We start from the raw sequence: 25,453 nt of genomic DNA, 5'->3' as shown, positions 1-25,453 counted from the left end.
TTGCACAGCAGTAACCAAAATAAATTGAAAGTCTGAATATATAGAGTTAATCCAAAAAATGTACAAGATTAAAGAAAACCATGGCTAAAACAAACAAGGTTCATCACAAGATGAAAAAGCAGGTACAAGAAACATGAGCAAAAAGATCCCTTTCATATAATTTTATTATCGGGAAAAACATGGCCCATTGAATTTCCCTTCAAAAATCAATTTTCATGATAAGTAGTTGAAATTTTAGACATTTGTTCATCCATCAAAAGATCCGATTTTTTTTAATAAGAAAATATATTCTATCCCAATAATTTTCAAACATTTAGTACCAGAATTTCTTTACCATTTTGTGTTTGAAAATAAGTTTCATAATTTGCAAAATATTTTTTCTTCTTCTTCTTCTCCTGTCGCCTTGTCCCGTTACACAGCGTGTCATCCCAGATGAACGCGTATTTGTTTGGCAGTTTTATGCCGGATGCCCTTCCTGACGCACCCCCTCTGCATTTTAGCCGGGGAGAATATAAATATTTTTTGAAGGTGCCAATTACATTTTTGGATGAATAGGAATTTCCCCCACTTTTTTCGTATGCCTCTTTTATGAAAGCAAACATGTTGTATGTTCAGTGTTGTCAGAGTTCCTTTTTGGTTCTTTTACAAACTGTCCTTAATCAATCAAGTTGTCATTACCATTATTGTCAGTAGGGAGAGCCTCATTATTGTGTTGTTGGAATCACTACAATAATCTCTGAGCTCAAGTGCCAGGACAATTTTTCATTTTCACAATAGCAGACAACAAAAGTTATATCTGAGAAAATGTCAGAACTATGTATTTTCTGCTCATATAAAGACAAAGAGTGCCAGGGGGTTAAGGAGTAGTTTGTATGGAGATGAACTAGACACAAACGCAGGTAGAAGAAATAAGATGAACTGTTTATTGACAAAAGGTGATGGAAATATTGTATTTATAATATAAATATTGCAATGAAACAAAGGAAAAGAACATCCTGCAAACAGTCAAGCAGGGTGGAGGATCAATCATGCTGTGGAGCTGTTTATTTATTTTTTTTTTTTTTGCATCTGGTACTGGAGGGCTTGACTGTACAGGTATCATGAAATCAGAAAAATTTCAGGAGACTTTAGTACAAAACTTGCTTTGAGCCAAAGATCATATCCTCCAACAAGACAAAGACCAAAAATGCGCATCCAAAATCACACAGGAATGGAAGACTTTTAAAATAGCCAGCAAAGTCCAAATCTCAATCTAATTGAAAAGCTTTGGGGTGATCTGAAATCTGCCATTGGGGGAAAAAAAAACACCAAATGTTCTAGAGGTTGAAAAAAAAAATGTAATGGAAGAGTGGTAGAAAATACTCCCTAAAAAGTCAAAAACAGTTATAGCTGGATACAAGAAATGATTGGAGACTGAGGATGTGCAACCAAAGATCAAGGGGAGCAAACATTGCACCATGTCCTGATTTGCTTTTTTTTTCCTGGGAAATCGCAATATCTACAATAATATTGGAAAAAAAAACATTTTAAAATTAGTTTTGACCTACAATTAAAAGAGCCTGAAGGTTTTGTACATTTCCATTTTATTCTGAAGTTATTATTAAGGTCATGCAAAAAATTAAGTGTTGCCCATGATGGTGAGCAGCACTATACAATTCATAGTCCAGTTTAACAAAGAGTAAATCCTAATCTATATTTTTAAAATTGAGAAATAATACCACAGTATTCAAGTATGCAGATTATAATTTTTCTCCTGGTTACATGAAATTGCATTAAGTACTAAAGCTGAAAAAGCAAGGAGCATAATTTCTAAAATGTTTACTTTTCAATCACTCTCAAAATAGCTGATACGTCTTCTTCCCCAATAGCTCATTGGGAGTTGGAATCCTTTCCAAGTTACTGGCTCTACCAGAAATTCCAGCTGGCTTGGGGGCTCAAGCACTGATAGTTCTGTTACCCTATAAAGTTTTGAATATGCCCGGCCGACCAAAACCAGCTCACCTGCAGACAGTCTGGGATTTGTACCTTTCAGCAGGCGCCAGTACACCTTGAAATGACGTACAAGCTCTCTCGGGTACCGCCATTGTAGTGTTGCATTGAGATACAAGCAGCAGGAAGTGGAGTGGGGAAAGGCACCAGCACCACGCAACCACACAACGTCAGAAACAGACAAATCCTGAACCATCTCAGGGGCCTCGTGTAGACTGTCTATATCGAGGAACTGAGAAGAAAGAACTAATCAAAATGAGTATGGTGGAAGAATTTAAAGTTGTCAGTGAAGGGAACAACATTTAATAATGCCATTGTACCAGTACACTTAAAATTGCACTGAATTGATGAACTTGTGTTTTATTGCATTAATGTAAAAACTGAGTTTTTTCATTGGATGGTATACATCCTCAATAAATGACAATGAAAACATGAAGTTGAACTGGCTGAATATTACTCACAAGGGATCCTCGAACCTTTACGTCTTGTGGTACCACTATCACCCATCGATACTTTTATTCCAAAATACTTGCTTTGATGAATAATATTTGCATCCTAATTATAAACTACACAAAAATAGAGCTGTGGGTCGTGACCAAAAGAATAAGATCCAGGTACAAGTGACCGTAATGAGTGTCCTCCGCAGGGTGTCCGGGCTCTCCCTTAGAGAGAGGGTGAGAAGCGAAGTAATCCAGTAGCGGCTCAAAGTTGAGCCGCTGCTCCTGCGCGTTGAGAGGAGCCAGTTGAGGTGGCTGGGACATCTTATTCAGATGCCTTCCAGATGTGCAATGTTCCAGGCACATCCCACCAGAAAGAGACCCCTGGGATGACCCAAGACAGGCTGGAGAGATTACATCTCTCGGCTGGCCTGGGAACACCTCGGGATCCATCCGGAAGAGATGGATAAAGTTGCTGTGGAAAGGGAAATCTGGGCTTTGCTGCTAAAGCTACTGCCCCCGCAATCCAACCCCGAAAAGTGAAAGCAGACGGATAAGACAGATGGTTGGACAGATGGACGGAGTCAGCACTTCATCACCACGCTGCCAAATTACAGTTTACACTAGGCAGCACACAAAAGCTTCCCTGTAGCCTTGATCAAATTACAGGATTTTAATGCCGATATTGGCCTGATTTCCCAGATTGGGACCAACATACAACTCATGTTATGTCCAGAACAACAAAACTTTTTTGCACTGTGGCATAATCCATGACCAATTATTTGGCCCTTTGAAAGTCCTATGACACCAAATTGAAAGTCTGTTACGTTTTATTTTGTGTGATAATCTTCCGTGTATTGTGATATATTAACGGCAACTCTCCAACACTCCCTGACAGTGTTTGATTTGACAAGATAAAGGACCATTATATTGTGGGAGATGTCTGACAGTGCAATCAGGATAGACCAAATTTGTCCGAGTCTGATCCAGACTTGAGTCGTGTAATTGCACACATTTCATGGGCGGCAGGGACAAATATTTGTACAAGCAATTAAAATGTCGATCTCGCACAACCTGTCAACCAAGTGTTAGTTATTCTTTGCCTCAAAAAGAGAACTGACTTTCTCACCATTATTTCTCCCAACCGGCAGCTGAAGGTTGTGTCACAAGGCTCTCCGATCAAATGAATGTTAACGCAAACCTCTCTAAGAATACATCCTTCCAGGTCCAACTTTGAAAACCTAGAAACATAGGAACAGAGATGCATTTTCATTTCGACTTATAGGGGAAGTAAACCCAAACATTTTGAAAGGTAATACAGTCTGTGCCAGGGCGAGTCAAAACCAGTTACTCAAATAAATACAACCCTAACCCTATAATAAAAGAATAAAACCTTAGAATTAATCAACACAAGGAAGCAGACATGCAGTGAATCCGAACCGCCAGTAGAGGGATACCTGCTGCCACAGCATACAATCGAACTGCGTAAGCAGTGTCCCTCAGAGTTCAATGTGTTGATTTTTTTGGGACTTGTGATGATTGTGGACACCCTTCAGTCTTCATACATATTGTGAATGTATAAAATGCATATTTTTGATGCTGTTATGAACCAAAACAAAGGCTTTGAACAAACAACCTCAATAATGGTTCAGTTATTCAGATGTTGAATTGAAATATTAAAGTGAGACTTCACTGATGTGTCAAGATGTCATTCAGAAAGGGGTATTTTTTAGTTTTCTTTTCAATTTATTTGAACACGTATAACGTCCTCTTTCTATTTGCTTGCACTTACTGGGAAACGTGCTGCTACTTTTGTTTTATAAATCAGAGGGCATTATACAGTTGTGCTCATATGTTTGATTACCAGGAGAAAACTTGCAAGATATGAACAATTCTTCATGCTCTAATATGATTAGTATATCAGTGTTATAACAAAACATTAATACCATCCTTTATCATGAATGTTTTGGAGAAAATATATTCATCTATTTTCTTTTGCTTTTCTGAGGTCAGGTGGTGGGGGCAGTAACTTAAGGACCCTCTCAACAACCACTTCCTCCAGCGATTCCGAGGGGATCGTGAGACGTTCTCAAGCAAGCCAAGAGACAGACACTCCAGTTTCTCCTGAGGCATTCCGAGGGTCTCTTCCTGGTGGGACATCCCCAGAACACCTTACCGGGGAGGCATACAAGAGGCATCCTAACTGATGCCCGAGCTACCTCATTTGGGTCCTCTCAATGCAGAGAAGCAGCAGCTCATACTCTGAGCACCTCCCGGATGACCGAGCTTATCACCCTTTGTCTCAGGGAGAGCCTGGACATCCTGCGGACAAAACTGATTTCAGCTGTTTGTATCCGGGATCTTGTACGACTGGAGTCAGAGTTTGATCCGGATTGCCGGCAGGAAGCGGGAATCGTTTCCAGTGAGAGCTGGACTCCGCCAAGGCTGCCCTTTGTTACAGCTTTTGTTCATAACTTTTATGGACAGAATCTCTAGGCGCAGCCGAGGCGTAGAAGGGGTCCGGTTTGGTGGCGTTGATCTTGATTTTTGGTCATGACCCACAGCTCGTAAGCATTGGTGAAAGTAGGAACGTAGCTCGACCGGTAAATAGAGAGCTTCGCCTTTCAAGTTAATTTCTTTTTCACCACAACGGACCAATTCAAAGTCCCCATCACTCGAGATGCTGGACGAAATCCACACTGCTCCACCTGAATCTGGGATTCAAGGTCCCGACGGACCCTCCTCCCCAGCACCCCGGAATAGACCTTACCTGAAAGGCTGAAGAGTGTGATTTCCCTGTTGGTGAAACACACCCTCCAGTCGCCTTCTTAAAAAAGAGGACCACCATCCAGGGCAGCCCCACAACATCCAGAGCTTATAGGAACTCCTTATGCATCTCATCCACGCCTCAGGCTTTGCCACCGAGGACTTTTTTTAACCACCTTGGTGACCTCAACCTCAGAAATAGGAGAGCCCGCCTCATAGAACCCAGACTTTGCTTCCTCATGGGAAGGCAAGCTGGTGGATTTTGAGGAGGCCTTTGACGTATTCTCTTTACCAACTCACAATGCTCAGTATACACAGTGTTAATGGTGCACTGCCTCCTACTCCTGAGACACCAGATGGTGGCCCAGAATTTCCTCAAAGCAGTCCAGATGTCTTTCTTCATGGGCTCACCAAACTCCAGAACATTGGTCCCCTTGAACTCAATATCCACCGGCTCCCCCGGAATATGAGCAGTTCTTTCGGAGGTAGGATTTGTAAGTTCTTCTGACAGTAGTTTCTGGCAGACGTTCCCAGCAGGCCCCCCACAATATGTTTGGGCCCGCTACGTCGGACCAGCATCTTCCTCCACCAATGGAGCTAACTCATCACCAGGTAGTGATCAGTTGACAGCTCCACCGCTTTCCTCACCCGTGTGTCCGTTAACATGATCACCAAGTCCATCATCAAACTGTGACATAGGATGTCCTCGTGCCAAGTGCACGTATGGGGACCCTTATGCTTGAACATTGTATTGATTATGGACAATCCATGATGAGCACAGAAGTCCAACAACAGAACACTGCTCAGTGGTCAACAACAACAGAACACTTCCAAAGTCTGTCTACCGCCCAGCTTACACTGCACCTGACTCCTACGGCCCCTCCCACAGGTAGTCAGGCTATGGGAAGGGGGACCCATGTTACTCTTTCTAACTGTCCCCAGCATGGACCTATGGGTCAAGCCAGGCCACCAGGCGCCAGCCTTCAAGCCCTACATCTAGGTCTGGCTCTACAGGAGGACCTCGGTGACCTGTGTCCAGGCAAGGGAAACCTTTTGATCCATTTTTGATTTTATCATCAGAGTCTGTTTTTTTTTTTTTCAATTAAATATAGGTTGAACACGATTTCAGAATCATTACATTTACGTAATTACTCGACTGTGTTGTCATCTCAAGTATGCTTATCCTTCCAAGGGTCACAGGAGTGCCGGAGCCTCTCCCAGTTAATTACGGGCAGGAGGTGGGGTACACCCTGAACTGGTTGCTAGCCAATTGCAGGGCACATAGAAACAAACAACCATTCACACTCTCAATAGTACACAGTCTCCAATTAATGCATGTCTTTGGGATGTGGGAGGAAATTGGAGTGTCCAGAGAAAATGCAATCAGGCACAGGGAGAACATGCAAATGCCACACAGGTGGGGCTGGGATTTGAAACATCACAACAGTGAGGCACATGTTCTCATCAGTCATCCCATCATGCCTTCATTTTTTGCCTACATAAATTAGAGCTAACCAAAATTTAAATGCTTTTACCTGGTAGTCCAACCAATATCCTTATTTTCATATAGCTGAGGAAACTGCCGGATTAACTCATGTTCTTCATGGAGTACAGTTGGAGAAATACTTGTTACTGCAGACAGGAAAAAAAAAGATTTAACATTGTTAGATCAAACAAACGTACAGTGCCATGAAAAAGTAGTTGATCTTTCTTTTCTGATTTTGAGAGCTCTCACATTTTATTGATCATCCAAAAAGATATCTCACAGACACCAAAAAAAAAACATTTTTATACATGGCTCCAAGTTTTACGTGATTTATCCCAAGAGTGATTAAAAACATCAATACAGAAATTGTGCAACATGCAATTTTAATAACTCTTGTAATATTCAAGTTCCAGCTCAGAAAGAGAAAGATTCACAAATAATTAAAAAAAATACAGAAGATAAACAAAAACAAATGAACCAAAGAAAAAAAAATTCTGCAGTTTTTATTTTTTACTATTTGAAATTAAAACACCGAGAGCCCCATAGCTCAGTGGTTAGAGCATTAGTTTGGGAAACCAGGGGTCGTGACTTCGTTTCTGACTGGGGCCTCGACTCCCCAAGAGGGGTTGCGTCAGGAAGGGCATCCGGCATAAAAAACTGTGCCAAACAAATATGAGCGTTCATCTGAGATGACACGCTGTGGTGACCCCTAATGTCACAAGCCGAGAGAAAGTTGTTTTACTATTTGAAACTAAATCTCTATCATCCAGAAAGGACATGATCCAGAATATCTGAAACAAAACAAGACAAAGTAAGGCAGAAATTTAAAATCAAGAATTGAGCATTAGACAAATTTGAATACTTGGAGGCAATTCTGGAAGGGCTCCCACTGGTGACTACTACTGGGGCTCAGGGGCAATGACAGTGAGCCCTCTGACCAGTACATAAGCAGCGTTCTGCTGTTGTACTTCCATGCCCATCATGAAGTGCACATAACGAACAGCATGTTCCAACATTAGGGTGTTTCTTCATGCACTTGGCACCAGGACATTCTCAGCCACAGTTTGTGGTCAACTATGTGATCGTGTAATAAGACTTATGGCCTCATGCCTTGGAAAATTGGGTGAAGAGAAGCACAGACTTTGAGTCCAAATGGGCCATGTTCTGTGCTTTCATTGTTGGGGCGACCGACCAAAGCTCTGGCTGTAAGGTGGTAGATGCCTGGTGTGGCGACAATCATCAAACCTGCTGGTGGACACCACAGTAAGGGGTGCTATTAAACTGAAGGATTTTAAGCGAGCCTTAATTTCCCATGTTGAACCATGTTAGGTAATTCAGAACAGTTTCTGATTTACAATGCCAACAATGAGGTAATTTAAGATTCAGTCTTTTGCCCCAAAAAACCCTTCAATCAGTGGACCTCGGACTGAATCAAAAGGCTTGTGGGACTCCACAAGCAGCTGATGGGTACTGGCACACCAAGCGGAGTGCAGCTCTGGTGATCGCTGCTTCAAAAACAAGCAAGAGTTCAGTAACGCCATGGATAACGACTTCCAGACAGATTTGAGGAAATTCTAGTCCACTATCGAGCATCTTTGTAAGTGGAAGTTTTGCACTCTTAGGGGGAACTTTAGGGAAGGTGCTGACCTTGACTTGGGACATCGTAAATTGGTGGGGACGTACTTAAAAGACCTCCTCAATTCCACTTCCTATGAGAAAGCAGAGTCCATAGACTCTATGGTGGACTAAGGTGGTTAAAAAACTCCTCCGTGGCATGGCACCCAGCATGGATGAGATCTGATGGGGTTCCTAAAGTCTCTGGATGTTGTAGGACTCTCCTAGGTAACATGGCCCTGGGATATTTATTTTATTTGCCTTATTTGCCTTGTCTGCTAAAATCATGTTGTAACTGTTTTAAATATTGATAAGTATTGTTGATAAGTGTTGTTCACAAAAGGCAATAAATAAAATAATGAACTCCTCCCTAGCTCTAGTTTTTAGGACATTTGCTTTAAAAAGTTTTTAAGTATAAAAATTGGATTATGTAAATTTCCTATAATGTGGTTATAAATGAATGAACATAATGATGCGCATCATATTATGAGATTCAGAATCACAATCAGCTTTCATGGCCAATTATGTAACAACCACAAGGAATTTGTCTCCGGCCGGTGTCACTACGGTACGACGTTCATGTTGAGTACGGAGAAGAACAACAAACAAACAAGAACGAAGAACAGTTGACATTCAATTAATTGGAAACAATTACTTATAAGAGTAACAGTTGTGCAAAGATGCAGAGTCTTCTAGCATTTCGAGCAAATAGAGTGCCTCAACCCCCCATATTATGTTAAGATGAAACAGTGTGCCTTTACCCATTTGCGGTTCAACTTTATAGACCAGTGTAATGACACTAGTGCAATGGGTGCAGTTTAAAGTGACGAAACCTGCGATACTCTACAGTATAAATTACTAATACCAATACTGATTGGGCCAGCAGGGTGTGAATGTATGTCCCAACAATGGAGCAAGGCAGAAAATAGGTTCGGTGATCAAAAATTTAATTACTTAATTGCAAGAGGAAAAAATCTTTTGAATGCCTGCTAGTTTTGATTTGCATTGATCGGTAGTGCCTACCCAACAGAAGGAGGTTGAAGAGCTGGCGGCGAGGATGTGGAGGGTCCGAAAGCATCCTGCCCGCTCTGGTCCTAGTTTGAGTAGCATGCAAGTCTTCAAGGGTGGGTAGGGTGGTGCCGACAATCCGTTCACCAGTTTTGATCCATCCATTGCAGTTGGAGTTTGCCCTTTTTTATAGCAATCCCAAACCAGACTATGATGGAGGTACACAGTCCTGATTTGATGACTGCTGTGTAGAACTGTTTCAGCAGCTCTTGTGACAAGCCATAGTTCCTCAGAAGCCACAAGAAATACTTTTTTGAGGATGGAGTTGATGTTCGTATCCCACTTCAGGTCCTGTGAGACTGTAATGAGCTGTCCTGCTGTCATGCACTCGCTATCAGACCTGTCCGGCTTTTCCCAGTATGAAGATGCCTTTGAAACAATGCTTCATGAGAAGAAGTTGTATTCCATTTCAGACAATTTATGCACACACAATACAATACAATAACAAACTCACAAAATAACTGTACAATGGCAGTTTTAGCTACGTGTGACACGAGCTAATGAATGAAACAACGTATAGTCACCATAGTTCAAACGAATGACCTTGTACGTGAATGTTACTAGTTCATTTAAGTGATTGGTGACTCCAGCGTTGGGAGTAATGAATCAATAAAAGTCCAAAAGATGTGAGGCAGAAGACAGGGTGGCGGAAGGCGAGTCGTCCAAAGCAGTGGGTGGTTATAAGAAGCCCCGTTGAAAAGCCAACTGGTTCTGATGTAGGTACTTCTCGAACATTCCACAAAGTCCTCTCTTTCAGAACATTCAACAAAGGTTCCGCGTAAGATGATGTAATAGCGTAACGTTGCTCCGGCATTCTTCAAGCCGTATGGCATCACTTTGTATTGATGTATAGTCTGTCGGGTGTGACGAATGCTACAATCTTTTTAGCATGGTCTATGAGGGGCATCTGCCAGAAGGCCTTCAAAAGGTCAAACTTTCTCATGGACTCAGCTTGACTGACGTTATTAATGCAATCGTCCACACTTGCTATCGGGTAGGAGTCAGTTCGATAGAGTGCATTCACAGTTTTCATGCCAGCACAGCAGCGCCAACCACCACCACTCTTTGGCACAAGGTGAACTCCATGGACAGTCAATGGGTTCTTTCATGTCATTGTCCAGCATGTACTTCACCTCCTTCTGCAGAATTTCACTTTTCACAGGATTCATTCGATGAGGCCCTGTAGCTCAGTGGTTAGAGCACTGGTTTGATAAACCAGGGGTTGTGGGTTCGTATTCCACTGGGGCCTCCACTCCCTGAGAAGGGTTGCGTCAGGAAGGGCATCCGGCGTAAAAATTGTGCCAAACATATGTGCGTTCATCTGAGATGACACGCTGTGGCGACCCCGAAAGGGACAAGCCGAAAGAAACTTACTTTTTTACAGGATTCATTCGATATGGGTGTTGTCTCACAGGCACACCATCACCTACATCTATATATTGACTAACGATATCTGTGTGGCTGGCACATCAGCAAATAGATGAGAGAATTCAAAAATTACATGCAACATTTTAGCTTTCTTTTCAGCAGACAAATGTGTCAATTTCTCATCAAGGTGAGCAAACAGAATTGCACAACTTTGGTAAAACATAATCACTCAAATCATCAAACTTCACATTCCTAACTACATTATTAACATTGTCATTGATGTGCATCATCAACAGTACAATCAGTAACTGGGGACATTCAGCAATACAACTGACTTGTTTGGTCTCTACTCTGTAATAATATTTCTTGATTATGTTCACATGACATATGTGTTTCCGACGGCCAGGAGTCAGGACAATATAGTGTGTCATTAATCTTTTTGTTTTACCAGATATAGACCCTGATATGTAGCTCTGAATGGTTGGCCAGGAATGGGACGCAAGACTCACACTTTTCACTAGGAATAAAACTTTTCTTTTTGTCATAATTTAGTTTCATTTTGGCTACATTATAAGACTTATCAGTGAGACATGAAGAAATATTCCCCTTCGAAGATAAGTCATCACCCTTAGCGCCAAAAGAATGAACCAGAAATGTATCCGACAAATCATAAGTGGAATATTTAATATATATAAGTCTTGGAAGAAATCTCTTTCGACATTGAAACAATTCACTACAAAGGGTGGAAAAATACCCGGAAAGTCACACTCCAACCTTTCTGTATCGACTTAAAATTCCGGAGAAAAAGTGACACTAGGATCAGCGCCAACTCAAACTCCCATAAGATCATTGCCGCTCAACAAATCAACACCTGGGAATGCAAGAGTCAAGAACACAAACTATGATCGTGTCCGAAATCAGATCTGAAGTCAAACTCACAAAATGCAAAGGACCAAGAGAACGGCCACTTATACCCTGAAGAATAACATCTGAGTTATTTGAAGAGTCTGTAGAAAAATACCCTTTAAAATTAGAGATTGCAGAGCTCCAGTGTCCCTCAGAATAGTACTGGGCCGTGGGGCTAAATTATCTCCTATAAGTAAAACCGAACCAGTGAGAAAAAAAGACAAATACTACTTCGAAACTTTAGAATCTGAAAGTTTATTGTCATAAACAAAACTCTCTTTATAACCACCTGGAAAGAAAGGCTGAGGTGCGATATATACAAAAGCGCTTTTGGAACCAGGACTAATTTTTGTACTTGAGCTTTTGGCAAACAGAAATTAAGTGACCAGGCTTCTTACAAAAAGCAAAGAGAGGACCAGAGTCACAAGAAGTCTTGGGTTTAGGCTGAGAATGTGACTGATTGACAGAAGAATTGGAACCTGCCTCATCACCACTTGACCTTGTGTGACAAGTAGTTTTACCCAATGAAAATTCCTTTTGGCGACAAAACATGGAATTACCGGGAGACCAAAAAGAACTCTACTGAGCCAAAAAAATACTCATCTGCCAACATCACTGCATCATGTAGGCATTAACCTTCTGTTCATCCAAATAAGTCTTGAGATTGGAATGAACACACTGCTTAAAATCCTCCATCAAAACGAACTGCTTCGAACCCTCAAAATCTGAAACCTCTTTAGAACTAAACCACCCATCAAACAAATTTTCCTTTTCCCAAGCAAACTCTACCAAACTCTCATTGTCCCTTTTATGAGGATTTCTAAATTTCTGACGGTAAGCTTCGGGCAGTAACTCAAACTTTCAGAAGGGTCTTTTTAACAAAATGTTAATCAGAACTCTGCTTGACAGAGGACCAAATATGCATCCCGAGTTTGCAATGGTATTGTCATTGACTCTTTAGGCCACTTGAGGTTTTCAGCAACTTTCACAAAGTGGAGAAAGTACTTATCAATTTCCTTCTCATTGAAAGGAGGAACCAATCTGGCATTGAAACTGAGGCGAATATTTACAATACCCGAGACCCGTTGTGCTGTTGGTTGTCACAACAGATGAGACAGATATTCAAAGAAATCATTCTTGAGCATACCAGCTGAAAAGACCAGAAAAGATAGATTTCAGCAATTAAACGTGATGGCTGGTGCCCAACCAAATACACACGCCAGTGTAGCGATCAGTTCATTTGAAGTAGGAATTATTCTTAATCTCAAATTACAAAGTATTTATAATGCCAAGTTGACTCATTTGAGCGCAATGTGCATTTAAAAAAAAAATGCTGTCACGGGGAGGTTTAGAAGCGTGTGTGTGCGTGTGTGTGCGTGTGGCCGCAATACGCTTCCGTGTACGGAGGCGCCGACTCACCGTTTTTTCCCCAATCATAGTTAATGAATGCGGTTCGTGTAAAACCAGGGGTCATATATTTAAATATTGGTATTTGTATTGAAAAAATCTGAATGGGTCCATCACTTTGTCGGATTTATTTTTGATTGAGAACAGATCCAGCAACAAAGTTTTTGTATGCGTACAAACTTTTATACTCTTTCAAATTTTTCTGTGTAAATCTCGATGACTTACTCACCAGATACATGCGTATATCCAGTTGTTCAAGACAAGCGGAAGCGAATTAACAGTCCAATTTTTTAACGAAAACATAGACTTGGGCATTAAATATGGGTCCTCTATGCCAAGTGTCTATAATTTTTCCACGTACCTTCATTTATTATCGCCTTCTAAATGTTTGATTGTATCGGAAAAAAACTCTGGGCGTCATGCTATCAGATATATTTTTGTTTCGTCTCAACGAACTTAGCACTGAGAAGAATGTTTTGTTTGTCCGGCGATATGGCCAGTCACATGATTTCGGTGACGTAGGTGCACGATCTCTATAGGCACATCTTGAACATTCCACAAAGATCCGCGTCCGACAAAGTAATACAGTTTCCCCTTTCAGAACGTTCAATAAAGGTTCCGGGTTAGATGACGTAATAGGGTACGTAATAAAGTATATACGTAAGAAAGAAAAATAAAGAATAAAGGAATACAGAACAAATGCAATACAATCTTATAACTAAAGAGACTCGAAACAACACGTACTAAATAAACCAAAGATAAAAGATTGGTAAGGAGTGATTTTGATTATGGGTGGTGCTAGGGGTTCCGGATCAAAATGCAAAAGGTTTTTGAATCTAAGAGAATCAGAAACCTACATTTGACATCCTGGTTATGCTGGTCTGTCCTAAATGCAGCATCAGTGATTTTGAGCTCCAGCGAAACTGTGACTTGAGAAGATGACTTGTAGACAATACTGACCAGGGTATTTGATAGAGGCACATGGAGAGAGAAGAGCCTGTAAGTTAAATAAAAAAGAAAAGTAAACATCAAGGGACAACGATATGCCTCCAGAGTATGTAAAATTGAGTGAAATCAGGACACACTTAGCACAGACTACAGAAGTATGTGTGGCTGGGATGTGACCATCGAGGAGCAATGAACATCCCCCATTCCAGGCATCCTCCGAACAAGCACGGCTCCTTACCCAGCCATGACCCTCCAGTTGCTCATGGTAGTACCATGGCTGGATTTCCTGGGCAGTGAGGTTGAACCAATTCCTCTTTGTTTCGCACTACATACACAAGGACAAAAATACAGCAGTTACACAAATTATACTTACAGTGGCTGGAATAAGTATTTTAGATGTCACCCTTTTTGCCACTAAATATATTTCCAAAGGTGTGATTGACAAAAAATTTTAACCAGATGTTGGGAACAACCCAAGTAATGCAAGCATAAAAAGAAAGTATAACATATAAGATTAGAAATTAAAACGTGTGTGACAGTGTGAAATGACACAGGGAAAAAGAATAGAACACATGAAGAAAGCGAGGTGCAAAAAGGCATGGAAAGCAGAGACATCTAAAACCAATCAATAATCAAAAAGCAATCCAACAATTTGTCAGTGCAAATAAGATAGTTCAGTCTGAATTGATGTCCTCCAAAAAGGTAACAATGGTGGGGGTTCAAACCACATCTCGTGATGGGTAAGAGCAAACAGCTGTCTCAAAAGCATCACAAACAATTTGTGGCAAAGTATAATCACGGCATTGGTTGCAGGAGCATGTCTCAGCTTCTGAAGGTTCCCAAATATGCAAACGCATGAAAAAGGTAACGCAAAAAACAAAAACATTGCAGGAAAGTCTGGGAGGATCCCACAGGCCATGCAGACATTTTTTTTTTTTTTGGGCCAATGGATGTATCCATTATACACACTGCATGGTGACCGCCTGGTTACCACATCTGCCTCACAGTTCTGAAGACAGGTTTCATATCCAAGCTCCGCCTGCATGGAGTTTATATGTTCTCCCCGTGCCTGCATTGGTTTTCTCCTCCCATATCTGATAAACATGCATTGTAGGTAAATTGAAGACTAAACTGAGCACAAGCGTAAATGTGGGTGCGATTGGTTGTTATATGTGTCCTACGATGAGCTGACAACCAGTTCAATGTGTACCTGCGTTTCACACAAAGGTATTTTGTATAGACTGCAGAATGCCCACGACCCTAGTGAGGTTAAGTGGAATGTAAAATGAATAATCTCCACCTGCACGGATGGCTGCTTAAAGCTAAAGAATAGCATCCTCCTTTTTGAAGCACTTTAATTTTGGAAGAAAATTGACTAAAATTCTGACTCAAAATCAGTTTCACTTCAATTTTTCAAAACTACCAAATTTCCCCATCTGGAAGCCATCACGTTATTGTGGACGAGGACTTTGTGTGTCCCAATGATCTTAGGAGCTGAAGTTAATTTGTTTGGGGCATCACACCCCTGGGGAAGGGTCACCCATGAAAAAAAGGTCCAAAGTGAAGGACCAGGTAAAGCACGGCAAAAAGACCACATGATGACAAATAAAAATTGATTGAGGTTTCCATTGGCCAGACGCCCGTCACCGGACCCCCTCTCTAGAGCCAGTTCTGGACGTGGGGGTCTAACATCTGGTGCACCTGATGGCTGAGCACCCATGCGGCCCAGCAGCCACAGCCAAAAAGGGAAATGTTGGTCTCCCTTCCCGTGGGCTCACCACCTGAGCTTTCGGCAGAGAGGTTGGCAATCCGATCCCAAGCTACAGAAGCTGGCTCTAGGGACATGGAATGTCACCTGTCAGGCAGGGATGGAACCCAAGGTGGTGTATGAAGTTGAAAAGTTCGATAGTCAGGCTCACTTCCCCACATGGCTTGGTCTTGGTCTTCTCAAAATTGGGTGGACTCACTTCGGAGTTGCCCAGGGTGAAAGGTGTCACGCAAGTGTGGGTATACTTATAGTCACACGGTTCTCTTCCTGAAGGTTGGGGTTCACCAGGAACACGAGAGGGTAGCTTCCCTTTGGGTGAGGGGACAGGCCCTGACTGTTTGCTTCAATGCACCAAACAGCAGTCCAGAGTAACCACCGTTTTTGGAGTCCTTCAAGGGGGTGCTGGAGAGTGCTCCTGCTGGTGACTGCATTGTTCTACAGGGGGACTTCAATGCTCATATGGTTGATGAAAGTGAGACCAGGACGGGCATGACTGGGAGGAATGAACCCCCTTAATTAGAGCCTAAGCAGAGTTATGTAATTGAACTTCTGTGTTCGTCATGAATTGTCCATAATGAACATCATATTCCAGCATAAGGGTGTCGACATGTGCACTTTCCACCAGAAACCCTAAGTCACAGTTCGATCATTGAGACTATAAGTCTTGTCATTGGAATTGCGGTCACATGTCTTGGGCACTCGGGCGAAGAGAGGGGCGGAGCTCTCAGGTGATCACCAGTATGTGGGGAGTTGGTTCTGATGGTAGGGTAAAATGCCGGGCCCTCTCAATAGGAGTGGTACTGGAGCACAAGCAGTGTGTAGAGGTGAGTCCGACTATATTTAGTCAGAACTTCTCAACCTCACGCACCAGCATGGGCTCCTTCCCTGCCAGAGAGGTGACATTCCATGTCCCTAGAGCTAGTTTCTGGAGCCGTGGATTGGATCGCCAATGTCCCCACATTTGGGCACTGTGCAGCTCACACCGCACCCGACCCCTATGGCCCCTCTCACAGGTGGTGAACTGATGGGAAGGGGGGCTCATGCTAGCCTTTTGGGCTGAGCCTGGCCGAGCCTCATGGTTGCAGGCCCAGCCACCAGTCACTTGCCTTTGAGCCCCACCTCCAGACTTGGCTCTGGGGGGGAACTCCGGTGAACCGCATACAGGCAAGGGAAACCAAGATCTAATATATTCGTCAGAGGGGTAATGGAATCGTACTTGGTCTGGTCCCTCACCTAGGACCATTTGCCATGCGTGACCTACCCAACTTAGCTCAAACCTCTCCACCAAGATAAACTGATGGCTCGGGAGCCCAGGAAAGATTAAAAAAGTTTTTAGAATTAAAGTTTTAAGTAAATATGTGGATTGTTGTCATCTTAGTCTCAAATATGTACATGTACGGTCACATGTAAATACTTCTTACATATTTTAATCATTCTGGTACCCAGATGAAAATTCCTGGTGTGTGTGTGGGGGGTCGGGGGGGAGACACTTTTTGCGGGGGGTTTTGGTCCCGATTAACCGTGAGAAACAAGGGATTATTGTATATGTGCAATGGAATATAATGTAATATAGGCAGTACAATATATTGGAACGCACACCAAGTCAAGGCTTTTGATCTTAAAGGGGAAATCCAGAGCTTGCATCAACAGTGTATCCAATAGGTCATGTAATATGTACCCTATTTTGACAATGTTTTGTTAAAGGGCTCCTGTCATGAAATGGATGATTTTTTAGTGTTATTAATGAAAAAATGTCAGCCAATATGGGCCCATGCGTTTTTTCACCACAAAACATGATTTTGACATATAAAGCTTTTTGTAACTCCCGCCATGAAAATCCTCTCGAGGGATTTGTTTTCGAGAAGAAGCAGGAAGTGACGTAAAGGACAGTGGCGCCCCCAAGTGGACTCGTTTGTTTCCATTAGTTTTACCTCCGGGAAGGTAGCTCGTTGTTCCTTTGTGTTCGCCAAAATGCCGGTTCATTGCATTGCCGGACATTGCTTGAACACTTGGGAGAATGGATTTAGCCCTCATAAGTTTGCAAGAGACCCAGTTCGTTGTGAAAAATGGATTGCACGGGTGCAGAGGATGAGAGCTTCGTGGGTTCCAAATAACAGGTAGGCAGTAATGTGCCCCGGCTCGACGGTGTTCAACAAGTACTGCGGCGACTTTGAACATCCCCCTAAAAGCAGCACGGCTCAGCTCCATTATATGCCACCACGGCGCCGAAAAATCAGCCACACCGGCTGAGGCACCGCTTTCGGCGGTCAGTGCTTCTGCAAACGCTGCGCGTCGGGCTTTGGGAATGGGGGCGACTCTGAAGAACCCAGGTGAGAATGCCCCACTCAGACGCGTGCCCCGGCTCATCTGTGTTGCTCAGAACTGCGGCATCTGTGAACACCCCCCTAGAACAGGACGGCTCGGCTCTGTCATAAACCACACTGGCCATCTTATCCGCGATGACTCATCTCTGCCACAGAAGTTAATCGGACGGGGATGCGGTTTGGCCGTGATCGCATATCATCTGAATATGGCTTGAAACAATAGTGTAATATTGCCCCGGTAACTTCACTTGGTTGTGTGGTGTTCTCCATTTCGAAAAGAGCTTCCGTGTCAGAAGGGGCACGTTTGTCTCCCATAGTTAGGGTGCACCGCGTGTTTATATTGGCGAATGTCCGGGTGACGTCCGTTACAGCCAATATGGCGACCACTTGGATATCGTAAAATGACACTTCTGCAACTTTGCGCATGGATGACGCACTCTCCCCTCACATTTATTTTGTCGTATTGACATTGAAGTGAATAACGATATATGTTTTTTTAATTACAATATCTATTTTAGAATGTTTATAGGGATGACACTTGGGCTTTAAATCTTCTTCTTCTTTTCCTTTCAACTTGTCCCGTTAGGGGTCGCCACAGCGTGTCATCTTTTGCCATCTTAGCCTATCTCCTGCATCTTCCTCTCTAACCCCAACTGCCCTCATGTCTTCCCTCACCACATCCATAAACCTTCTCTTTGGTCTTCCTCTCGCTCTTTTGCCTGGGAGCTCCATCCTCAGCATCCTTCTACCAATATACTCACTCTCTCGCCTCTGAACATGTCCAAACCATCGAAGTCTGCTCTCTCGAATCTTGTCTCCAAAACATCCAGCTTTGGCTGTCCCTCTAATGAGCTCATTTCTAATCCTATCCAACCTGGTCACTCCGAGCGAGAACCTCAACATCTTCATTTCTGCCACCTCCAGTTCAGATTCCTGTTGTTTCTTCAGTGCCACCGTCTCTAATCCGTACATCATGGCCGGCCTCACCACTGTTTTGTAAACTTTGCCCTTCATCCTAGCAGACACTCTTCTGACACATAACACACCAGACACCTTTCGCCAGCTGTTCCAACCTGCTTGGACCCGTTTCTTCACTTCCTGACCACACTCTCCATTGCTCTGTATTGTTGACCCCAAGTATTTGAAGTCATCCACCCTCGCTATCTCTTCTCCCTGTAGCCTCACTCTTCCCCCTCTACTTTTCTCATTCACGCACATATATTCTGTTTTACTTCGGCTAATCTTCATTCCTCTCCTTTCCAGTGCATGTCTCCATCTTTCCAATTGTTCCTCTGCATGCTCCCTGCTTTCACTGCATATGACAATATCATCTGCGAACATCATGGTCCAAGGGGATTCCAGTCTAACCTCATCTGTCAGCCTATCCATTACCACTGCAAACAGGAAGGGGCTCAGAGCTGATCCCTGATGCAGTCCCACCTCCACCTTAAATTCCTCTGTCACACCGAAGGCACACCTCACCATTGTTCTGCTGCCATCATACATGTCCTGTACTATTTTAACATACTTCTCTGCCACACCAGACTTACGCATGCAGTACCACAGTTCCTCTCTTGGTATTCTGTCATAGGCTTTCTCGAGATCCACAAAGACACAATGTAGCTCCTTCTGACCTTCTCTGTACTTTTCCACGAGCATCCTCAAGGCATATAATGCATCTGTGGTACTCTTTCTAGGCATGAAACCATACTGTTGCTCGCAGATACTTACTTCTGACCTGAGTCTAGCCTCCACTACTCTTTCCCATAACTTCATTGTGTGGCTCATCAACTTTATTCCTCTATAGTTCCCACAGCTCTGAACATCCCCTTTGTTCTTAAAAATGGGAACTAGAACACTTTTCCTCCATTCTTCAGGCATCTTTTCGCCCGCTAGTATTCTGTTGAATAAGTTGGTCAAAAACTCCACAGCCATCTCTCCAAATTGCTTCCATACCTCTACCGGTATGTCATCAGGACCAACTGCCTTCCCATTTTTCATCCTTTGTAATGCCTTTCTGACTTCCCCCTTAGTAATCATTTCCACTTCCTGGTCCTTCACTCTTGCCTCTTCAACTCTTCCTTCTCTCTCATTTTCTTCATTCATCAACTTCTCAAAGTATTCTTTCCATCTATTTAGCACACTACCGGCACCAGTCAACACATTTCCATCTCTATCCTTAATCACCCTAACCTTCTGCACATCCTTCCCATCTCTATCCCTCTGTCTGGCCAACCTGTAGAGATCTTTTTCTTTTGTGTCCAACCTGGTGTACATGTCTTCATATGCCTCTTGTTTAGCCTTTGCCACCTCTACCTTTGCCCTACGTCGCATCTCGATGTACTCCTTTCGCCTCTCAGTCCTCTCAGTATCCCACTTCTTCTTCGCTAATCTCTTTCCTTGTATGACTCCCTGTATTATGGGGTTCCACCACCAAGTCTCCTTCTCCCCTTTCCTACCAGATGACACACCAAGTACTCTCCTGCCTGTCTCTCTGATCATCTTGGCTGTCGTCGTCCAGTCTTCCAGGAGCTTCGGTTGTCCATCGAGAGCCTGTCTCACCTCTTTCCGGAAGGCCGCACAACATTCTTCCTTTCTCAGCTTCCACCACATGGTTCTCTGCTCTACCTTTGTCTTCTTAATCTTCCTACCCACCACCAGAATCATCCTACATACTACCATCCTATGCTGTCGAGCTACACTCTCCCCTACCACTACTTTACAGTCAGTAACCTCCTTCAGATTACATCGTCTGCACAAAATATAATCTACCTGCGTGGTTCTACCGCCGCTCTTGTAGGTCACTATATGTTCCTCCCTCTTTTGGAAATAAGTGTTCACTACAGCCATCTCCATCCTTTTTGCAAAGTCCACCACCATCTGCCCTTCAAAGTTCCTTTCCTGGATGCCGTACTTACCCATCACTTCTTCATCGCCCCTGTTTCCTTTACCAATATGTCCATTACAATCTGCACCAATCACAACTCTCTCGCTGTCTGGGATGCTCAGAACTACTTCATCTAGTTCCTTCCAGAATTTCTCTTTCAACTCTAGGTCACATCCTACCTGTGGTGCATAGCCGCTAACCACATTATACATAACACCCTCAATTTCAAATTTTAGTCTCATCACTCGATCTGATACTCTTTTCACCTCCAAGACATTCTTAGCCAGCTCTTCCTTTAAAATAACCCCTACTCCATTTCTCTTCCCATCTACTCCGTGGTAGAATAATTTAAACCCTGCTCCCAAACTTCTAGCCTTACTACCTTTCCACCTGCTCTCTTGGATGCACAGAATATCAACCTTTCTCCTAATCATCATGTCAACCAACTCCTGAGCTTTTCCTGTCATAGTCCCAACATTCAAAGTCCCTACACTCAGTTGTAGGCTCTGTGCATTCCTTTTTTTCTTCTGACGCTGGATCCGGTTTCCTCCTCTTCTTTGTCTTCGACCCACAGTAGCTGAATTTCCACCGACGCCCTGCAGGTTAGCAGTGCCGGGGGCGGGCGTTGTTAACCCGGGCCACGACCGATCCGGTATGGGATTCTTTAGATGAACGCTCATATTTGTTTGGCACAGTTTTTACGCCGGATGCCCTTCCTGACGCAACCCTCTGCATTTATCCGGGCTTGGGACCGGCCTACAGATTGCACTGGTTTGTGCCCCCATAGGGCTGCATTACACTTGGGCTTTAAATCCTCTCTAATTTAATAGTGTTTTGAGAATTTTTTTTTATCGACAATTACGAATTTTCAGGGCGCTGCCATTTTCGGAGTCACATGATCTATGTAGGCGTATGTGACGTGTACTGTGCCATTCCAAACACTGGATTACAGACTCCGCGTCATTCCACCCCAAGAACTATCTGAATATTCAACATTAATTACATCCACAGGTTCAAATTTGTATGAAAGTATTCCTCCGTCTTCCCGATCAACCAATACTGCTATTTCTTCATCAGATGAGGATAAATCCGAGAAATCAGCACTGGGTATAATGGTGTTCCATGGAATCGAGCATTTGGAACGGCACAGTACACGTCACATATGCCCACGTACATCATGTGACTCACAAAAATGGTAGCGCCCCTGAAAATTCTTGTTGACAAAAATCTTCTCAAAACACTATTAAATGAGAGAGGATTTAGCATCACATTGTCAAAATAGGGTACATATTACATGACCTGTTGGATACACTGTTCATGCATACACTGGATTTCTCCATTAAGTAAAAAAAAAAAAAAAAAAAAAAAAAACTCATTTTGAATTTTAGGATTACACTTTTTCCAGGATTGTGCATACTTGTAATCCACACAATTAAATGAACTGAATTAAAAATATACAACCATTACTTGTTGTGTTACAATTCAATTCTATGATGCTGGAAAAACAAACAAGCCAATAACATTAATCAGTGGCTAAAGCTCATTATATATTGCATTAGAAGTGGGCAAAACAAAATTCATGGATCACTGCTCATATTTCATCAACAATCGCAAGAATACTTTCCTGTGTGAAAAATTTTGACTTCTGTATTCATCGTTGTAAAGGTTGGTGTTTGATCATTATTCTATTCTTCAAATATACTTGTTTTCCCACACATTTTGGATTGGTTTCCATGGTGAGAAGACATGCATGGAGTGGGGATTTAATTCACTTGTCCCTGTAATTGCGGTCCTGACTTCTGTGGTGGTGGGACTTTTGCCACTCATTCCATATCCCATGGGTGCTGGAGTGGTTCCCCTGTTCTGGCCCCTCGCGGGGGCAGTGGGGCCTCCATTGTAACTCCTTGGGCCGACTTCCTCCTCTTCTCTACATTTCTACATCCCACTGTCCTTGCCTCTTTCTCTTCCCGAGGGTGGTTCCCCCCTGCGGGCTGTGTGCTACCTGGTTAGGGGGAGATTCTTCCTCTCACACTTACATTTGGGGGCGGGTAGTGGGTGCTGGTGGAGGTGTTGTGTCCTGGGGTCAATGGTACAGGTCTGGATGTGGCAGCCCTCTTCATTATTGGTTGCTCAGCCTGATGGAGATGATCTGCAGGAGCCACACCTCTTAATCCCTCACTGAGCACACATTCATGCCACCCACTGTACATACAGTGTCCTGTGAAAGTATTCGGCCCCCTTGAACTTTTCAACCTTTCACCACATTTCAGGCTTCAAACAGAGATATATATATATATATTTTTTTGTCAAGAATCAACAACAAGTGGGACACAATCATGAAGTGGAACAAAATTTATTGGATATTTTAAACTTTTTTAACAGATAAAAAAGTGGGGCGTATAATATTATTTGGCCCCTTTACTTTCAGTGCAGCAAACTCACTCCAAAGGTTCAGTGAGGATCTCTGAATCATCCAATGTTGACCTATAATGAAAAGAATCCATGTGTGTGTAATCAAGTCTCTGTATAAAGGCACTTGCTCAGTGATAGTATCAGTGTTCTGTTTAAAGTCCAGAGAGCATCATGAAGACCAAGGAACACACCTTACAGGTCCGAGATACTGTTGTGGCGAGGTTTGAAGCCGGTGTTGGATACAAAAAGATTTCCCAAGCTTTAAATATCTCTAGAAGCACTGTGCAAGCAAACATATTGAATTGGAAGGAGTATCAGACCACTGCAAATCTACCAAGACCCAGCGGTCCCTCTAAACTTACACCTCGAACAAGGAGAAGACTGATCAGAGATCCAGCCCAGAGGCCCATGATCAGTCTGGATGAACTACAGAGATCTACAGCTGAGGTGGGAGAGTCTGTCCATAGGACAACAAACAGTCGTACAGAGCACGAATCTGGCCTTTGTGGAAGAGTGGCAAGAAGAAAGCCATTTCTCAAAGATATCCATCATTTAAAATTTGACACAAAACACCTGGTAGACACACCAAACGTGGAAGAAGGTGCTCCGGTCAGATGAAACCAAAATCGAACTTTTTGGCCACAATGCAAAACGATATGTTTGGCGAAAAAGCAACACAGCTCATCACCCTGAACACACCAACCTCACTGTCAAACATGGTGGTTGAAGCCTCATGGTTTAGGCCTGCTTTTCTTCAGGAGGGACAGGGAAGATGGTTAAAATTAATGGGAAGATGAAAGGAGCCAAAACCAGGATCCATTCTGGAAGAAAACCTGTTGGAGTCTGCAAAAGACCTTAGACTGGGATGGAGATTTATATTCCAACAGGACAATGATCCAAAACATAAAGCCAAATCTACAATGGAATGGTTCACAAATAAATGTATCCAGGTGTTGGAATGGCCAAGTCAAAGTCCAGACCTGAATTCAATCAAGAATCTGTGGGCAGAGCTTTAGACTGCTTTACACAAAGGCTCTCCATTCAACCTCACTGAGCTCGAGCTGTTTTGCAAGGAAGAAGGGGCAAGAATTTCAGTCTCTCGATGTGCAAAACTGATAGAGACATACCCCAAGCGACTCGCAGCTGTAATTGCAGCAAAAGGTGGCACTACAAAGTATTAATGCAAGGGGGCCGAATAATATTCCACGCCCCACTTTCCAGGTTTTGTTAAAAAAGTTTAAAATATCCAATACATTTTGTTCCACTTCATGACCGTGTCCCACTTGTTCTTGATTCTTTTTAAATGTAATTATTTTTTTATTTTATATCTTTATGTTTGAAACCTGAAATGTGGCAAAATGTTGAAAGGTTCAACGGGGCTGAATACTTTCACGAGGCACTGTAAATTCTCACTCATCACATTTGAGCACATATCCTCATCAAAGGGTCCCTGGGGGAATGGCACCAGGCTGGGGGGAGGTATCGGACTGGGTTTCAGCACATCTCTGGTCCATTTTGGCTGATCCCCTGAATATTAAATGCAGCACACACATTCATTTTTTTTTTTTTAATGCACCACATACACCCATTCTGCAGGGGGGAGATTGCAGGAGGGAATGGCTGTTATGCAGTAGAGCCGGGAAAAGATGGCGCTACAAAGAATTAATGCAAGGGCGCCGAATAATATTGCACGTCCCACTTTTAAAATTTTTATTTGTTAAAAAAGTTTAAAACAGCATAGAATGCGCATTGTGTTCGGTATCCTGATTTGCTAAGGGAAACCCCGCAACGCGTTTTGTGTGCAGACAATTGTCAACTGCCCTTAGTACTGGGACCACTGCTGGAGTTTTTACATTTTTTCTTCAAACTTGTGCAATTATGGTGATCACCATTCGCCTTCTTCAGAAACGTTGACATGCACTTAACGTGTCAGCGGGCAGATTTGACAGCCGGCAAGGTGGAAAGGACGTCAAAACTGCACAATATTTGAAGTACAAAGTATCTTTTGTTTGTTCGTTTAATTGTAGACACAAACACACTCTCCAAGACACGAACATGCCTGACAGACAGCAT

The 25,453-nt window shown here is 42.9% G+C and overlaps 1 protein-coding gene across 8 annotated transcripts in view; it reads right to left on the bottom strand.

Moving 5' to 3' along the window:
- engase (endo-beta-N-acetylglucosaminidase) overlaps nucleotides 1-25,453 on the bottom strand; it is a 78,996-nt gene that overhangs the window by 7,012 nt on the left and 46,531 nt on the right. For 5 of the 8 annotated variants that reach the window (XR_009798863.1, XR_009798865.1, XR_009798864.1 and 2 more), the window contains exons 11-14: nucleotides 14,127-14,314; nucleotides 13,899-14,038; nucleotides 6,728-6,824; nucleotides 3,556-3,667 (exon numbers count right to left, since the gene is read on the bottom strand). Coding sequence is in view for 3 of the 8 variants with exons in the window: in XM_061846826.1 (XP_061702810.1) it covers nucleotides 1,826-2,221; nucleotides 3,556-3,667; nucleotides 6,728-6,824; nucleotides 13,899-14,038; nucleotides 14,127-14,314 (933 nt within the window). In the remaining 5 variants the exon portion in view is untranslated. The other 3 variants (XM_061846826.1, XM_061846829.1, XM_061846827.1) reach the window with 3 other exon arrangements.

Source organism: Syngnathoides biaculeatus, chromosome 16, assembly GCF_019802595.1.
Source record: "Syngnathoides biaculeatus isolate LvHL_M chromosome 16, ASM1980259v1, whole genome shotgun sequence".
Classification (NCBI taxonomy): Eukaryota; Metazoa; Chordata; class Actinopteri; order Syngnathiformes; family Syngnathidae; genus Syngnathoides; species Syngnathoides biaculeatus.
Note: the sequence above shows the minus strand (reverse complement) of the source record. Positions and strands in the feature narration are given on the sequence as shown.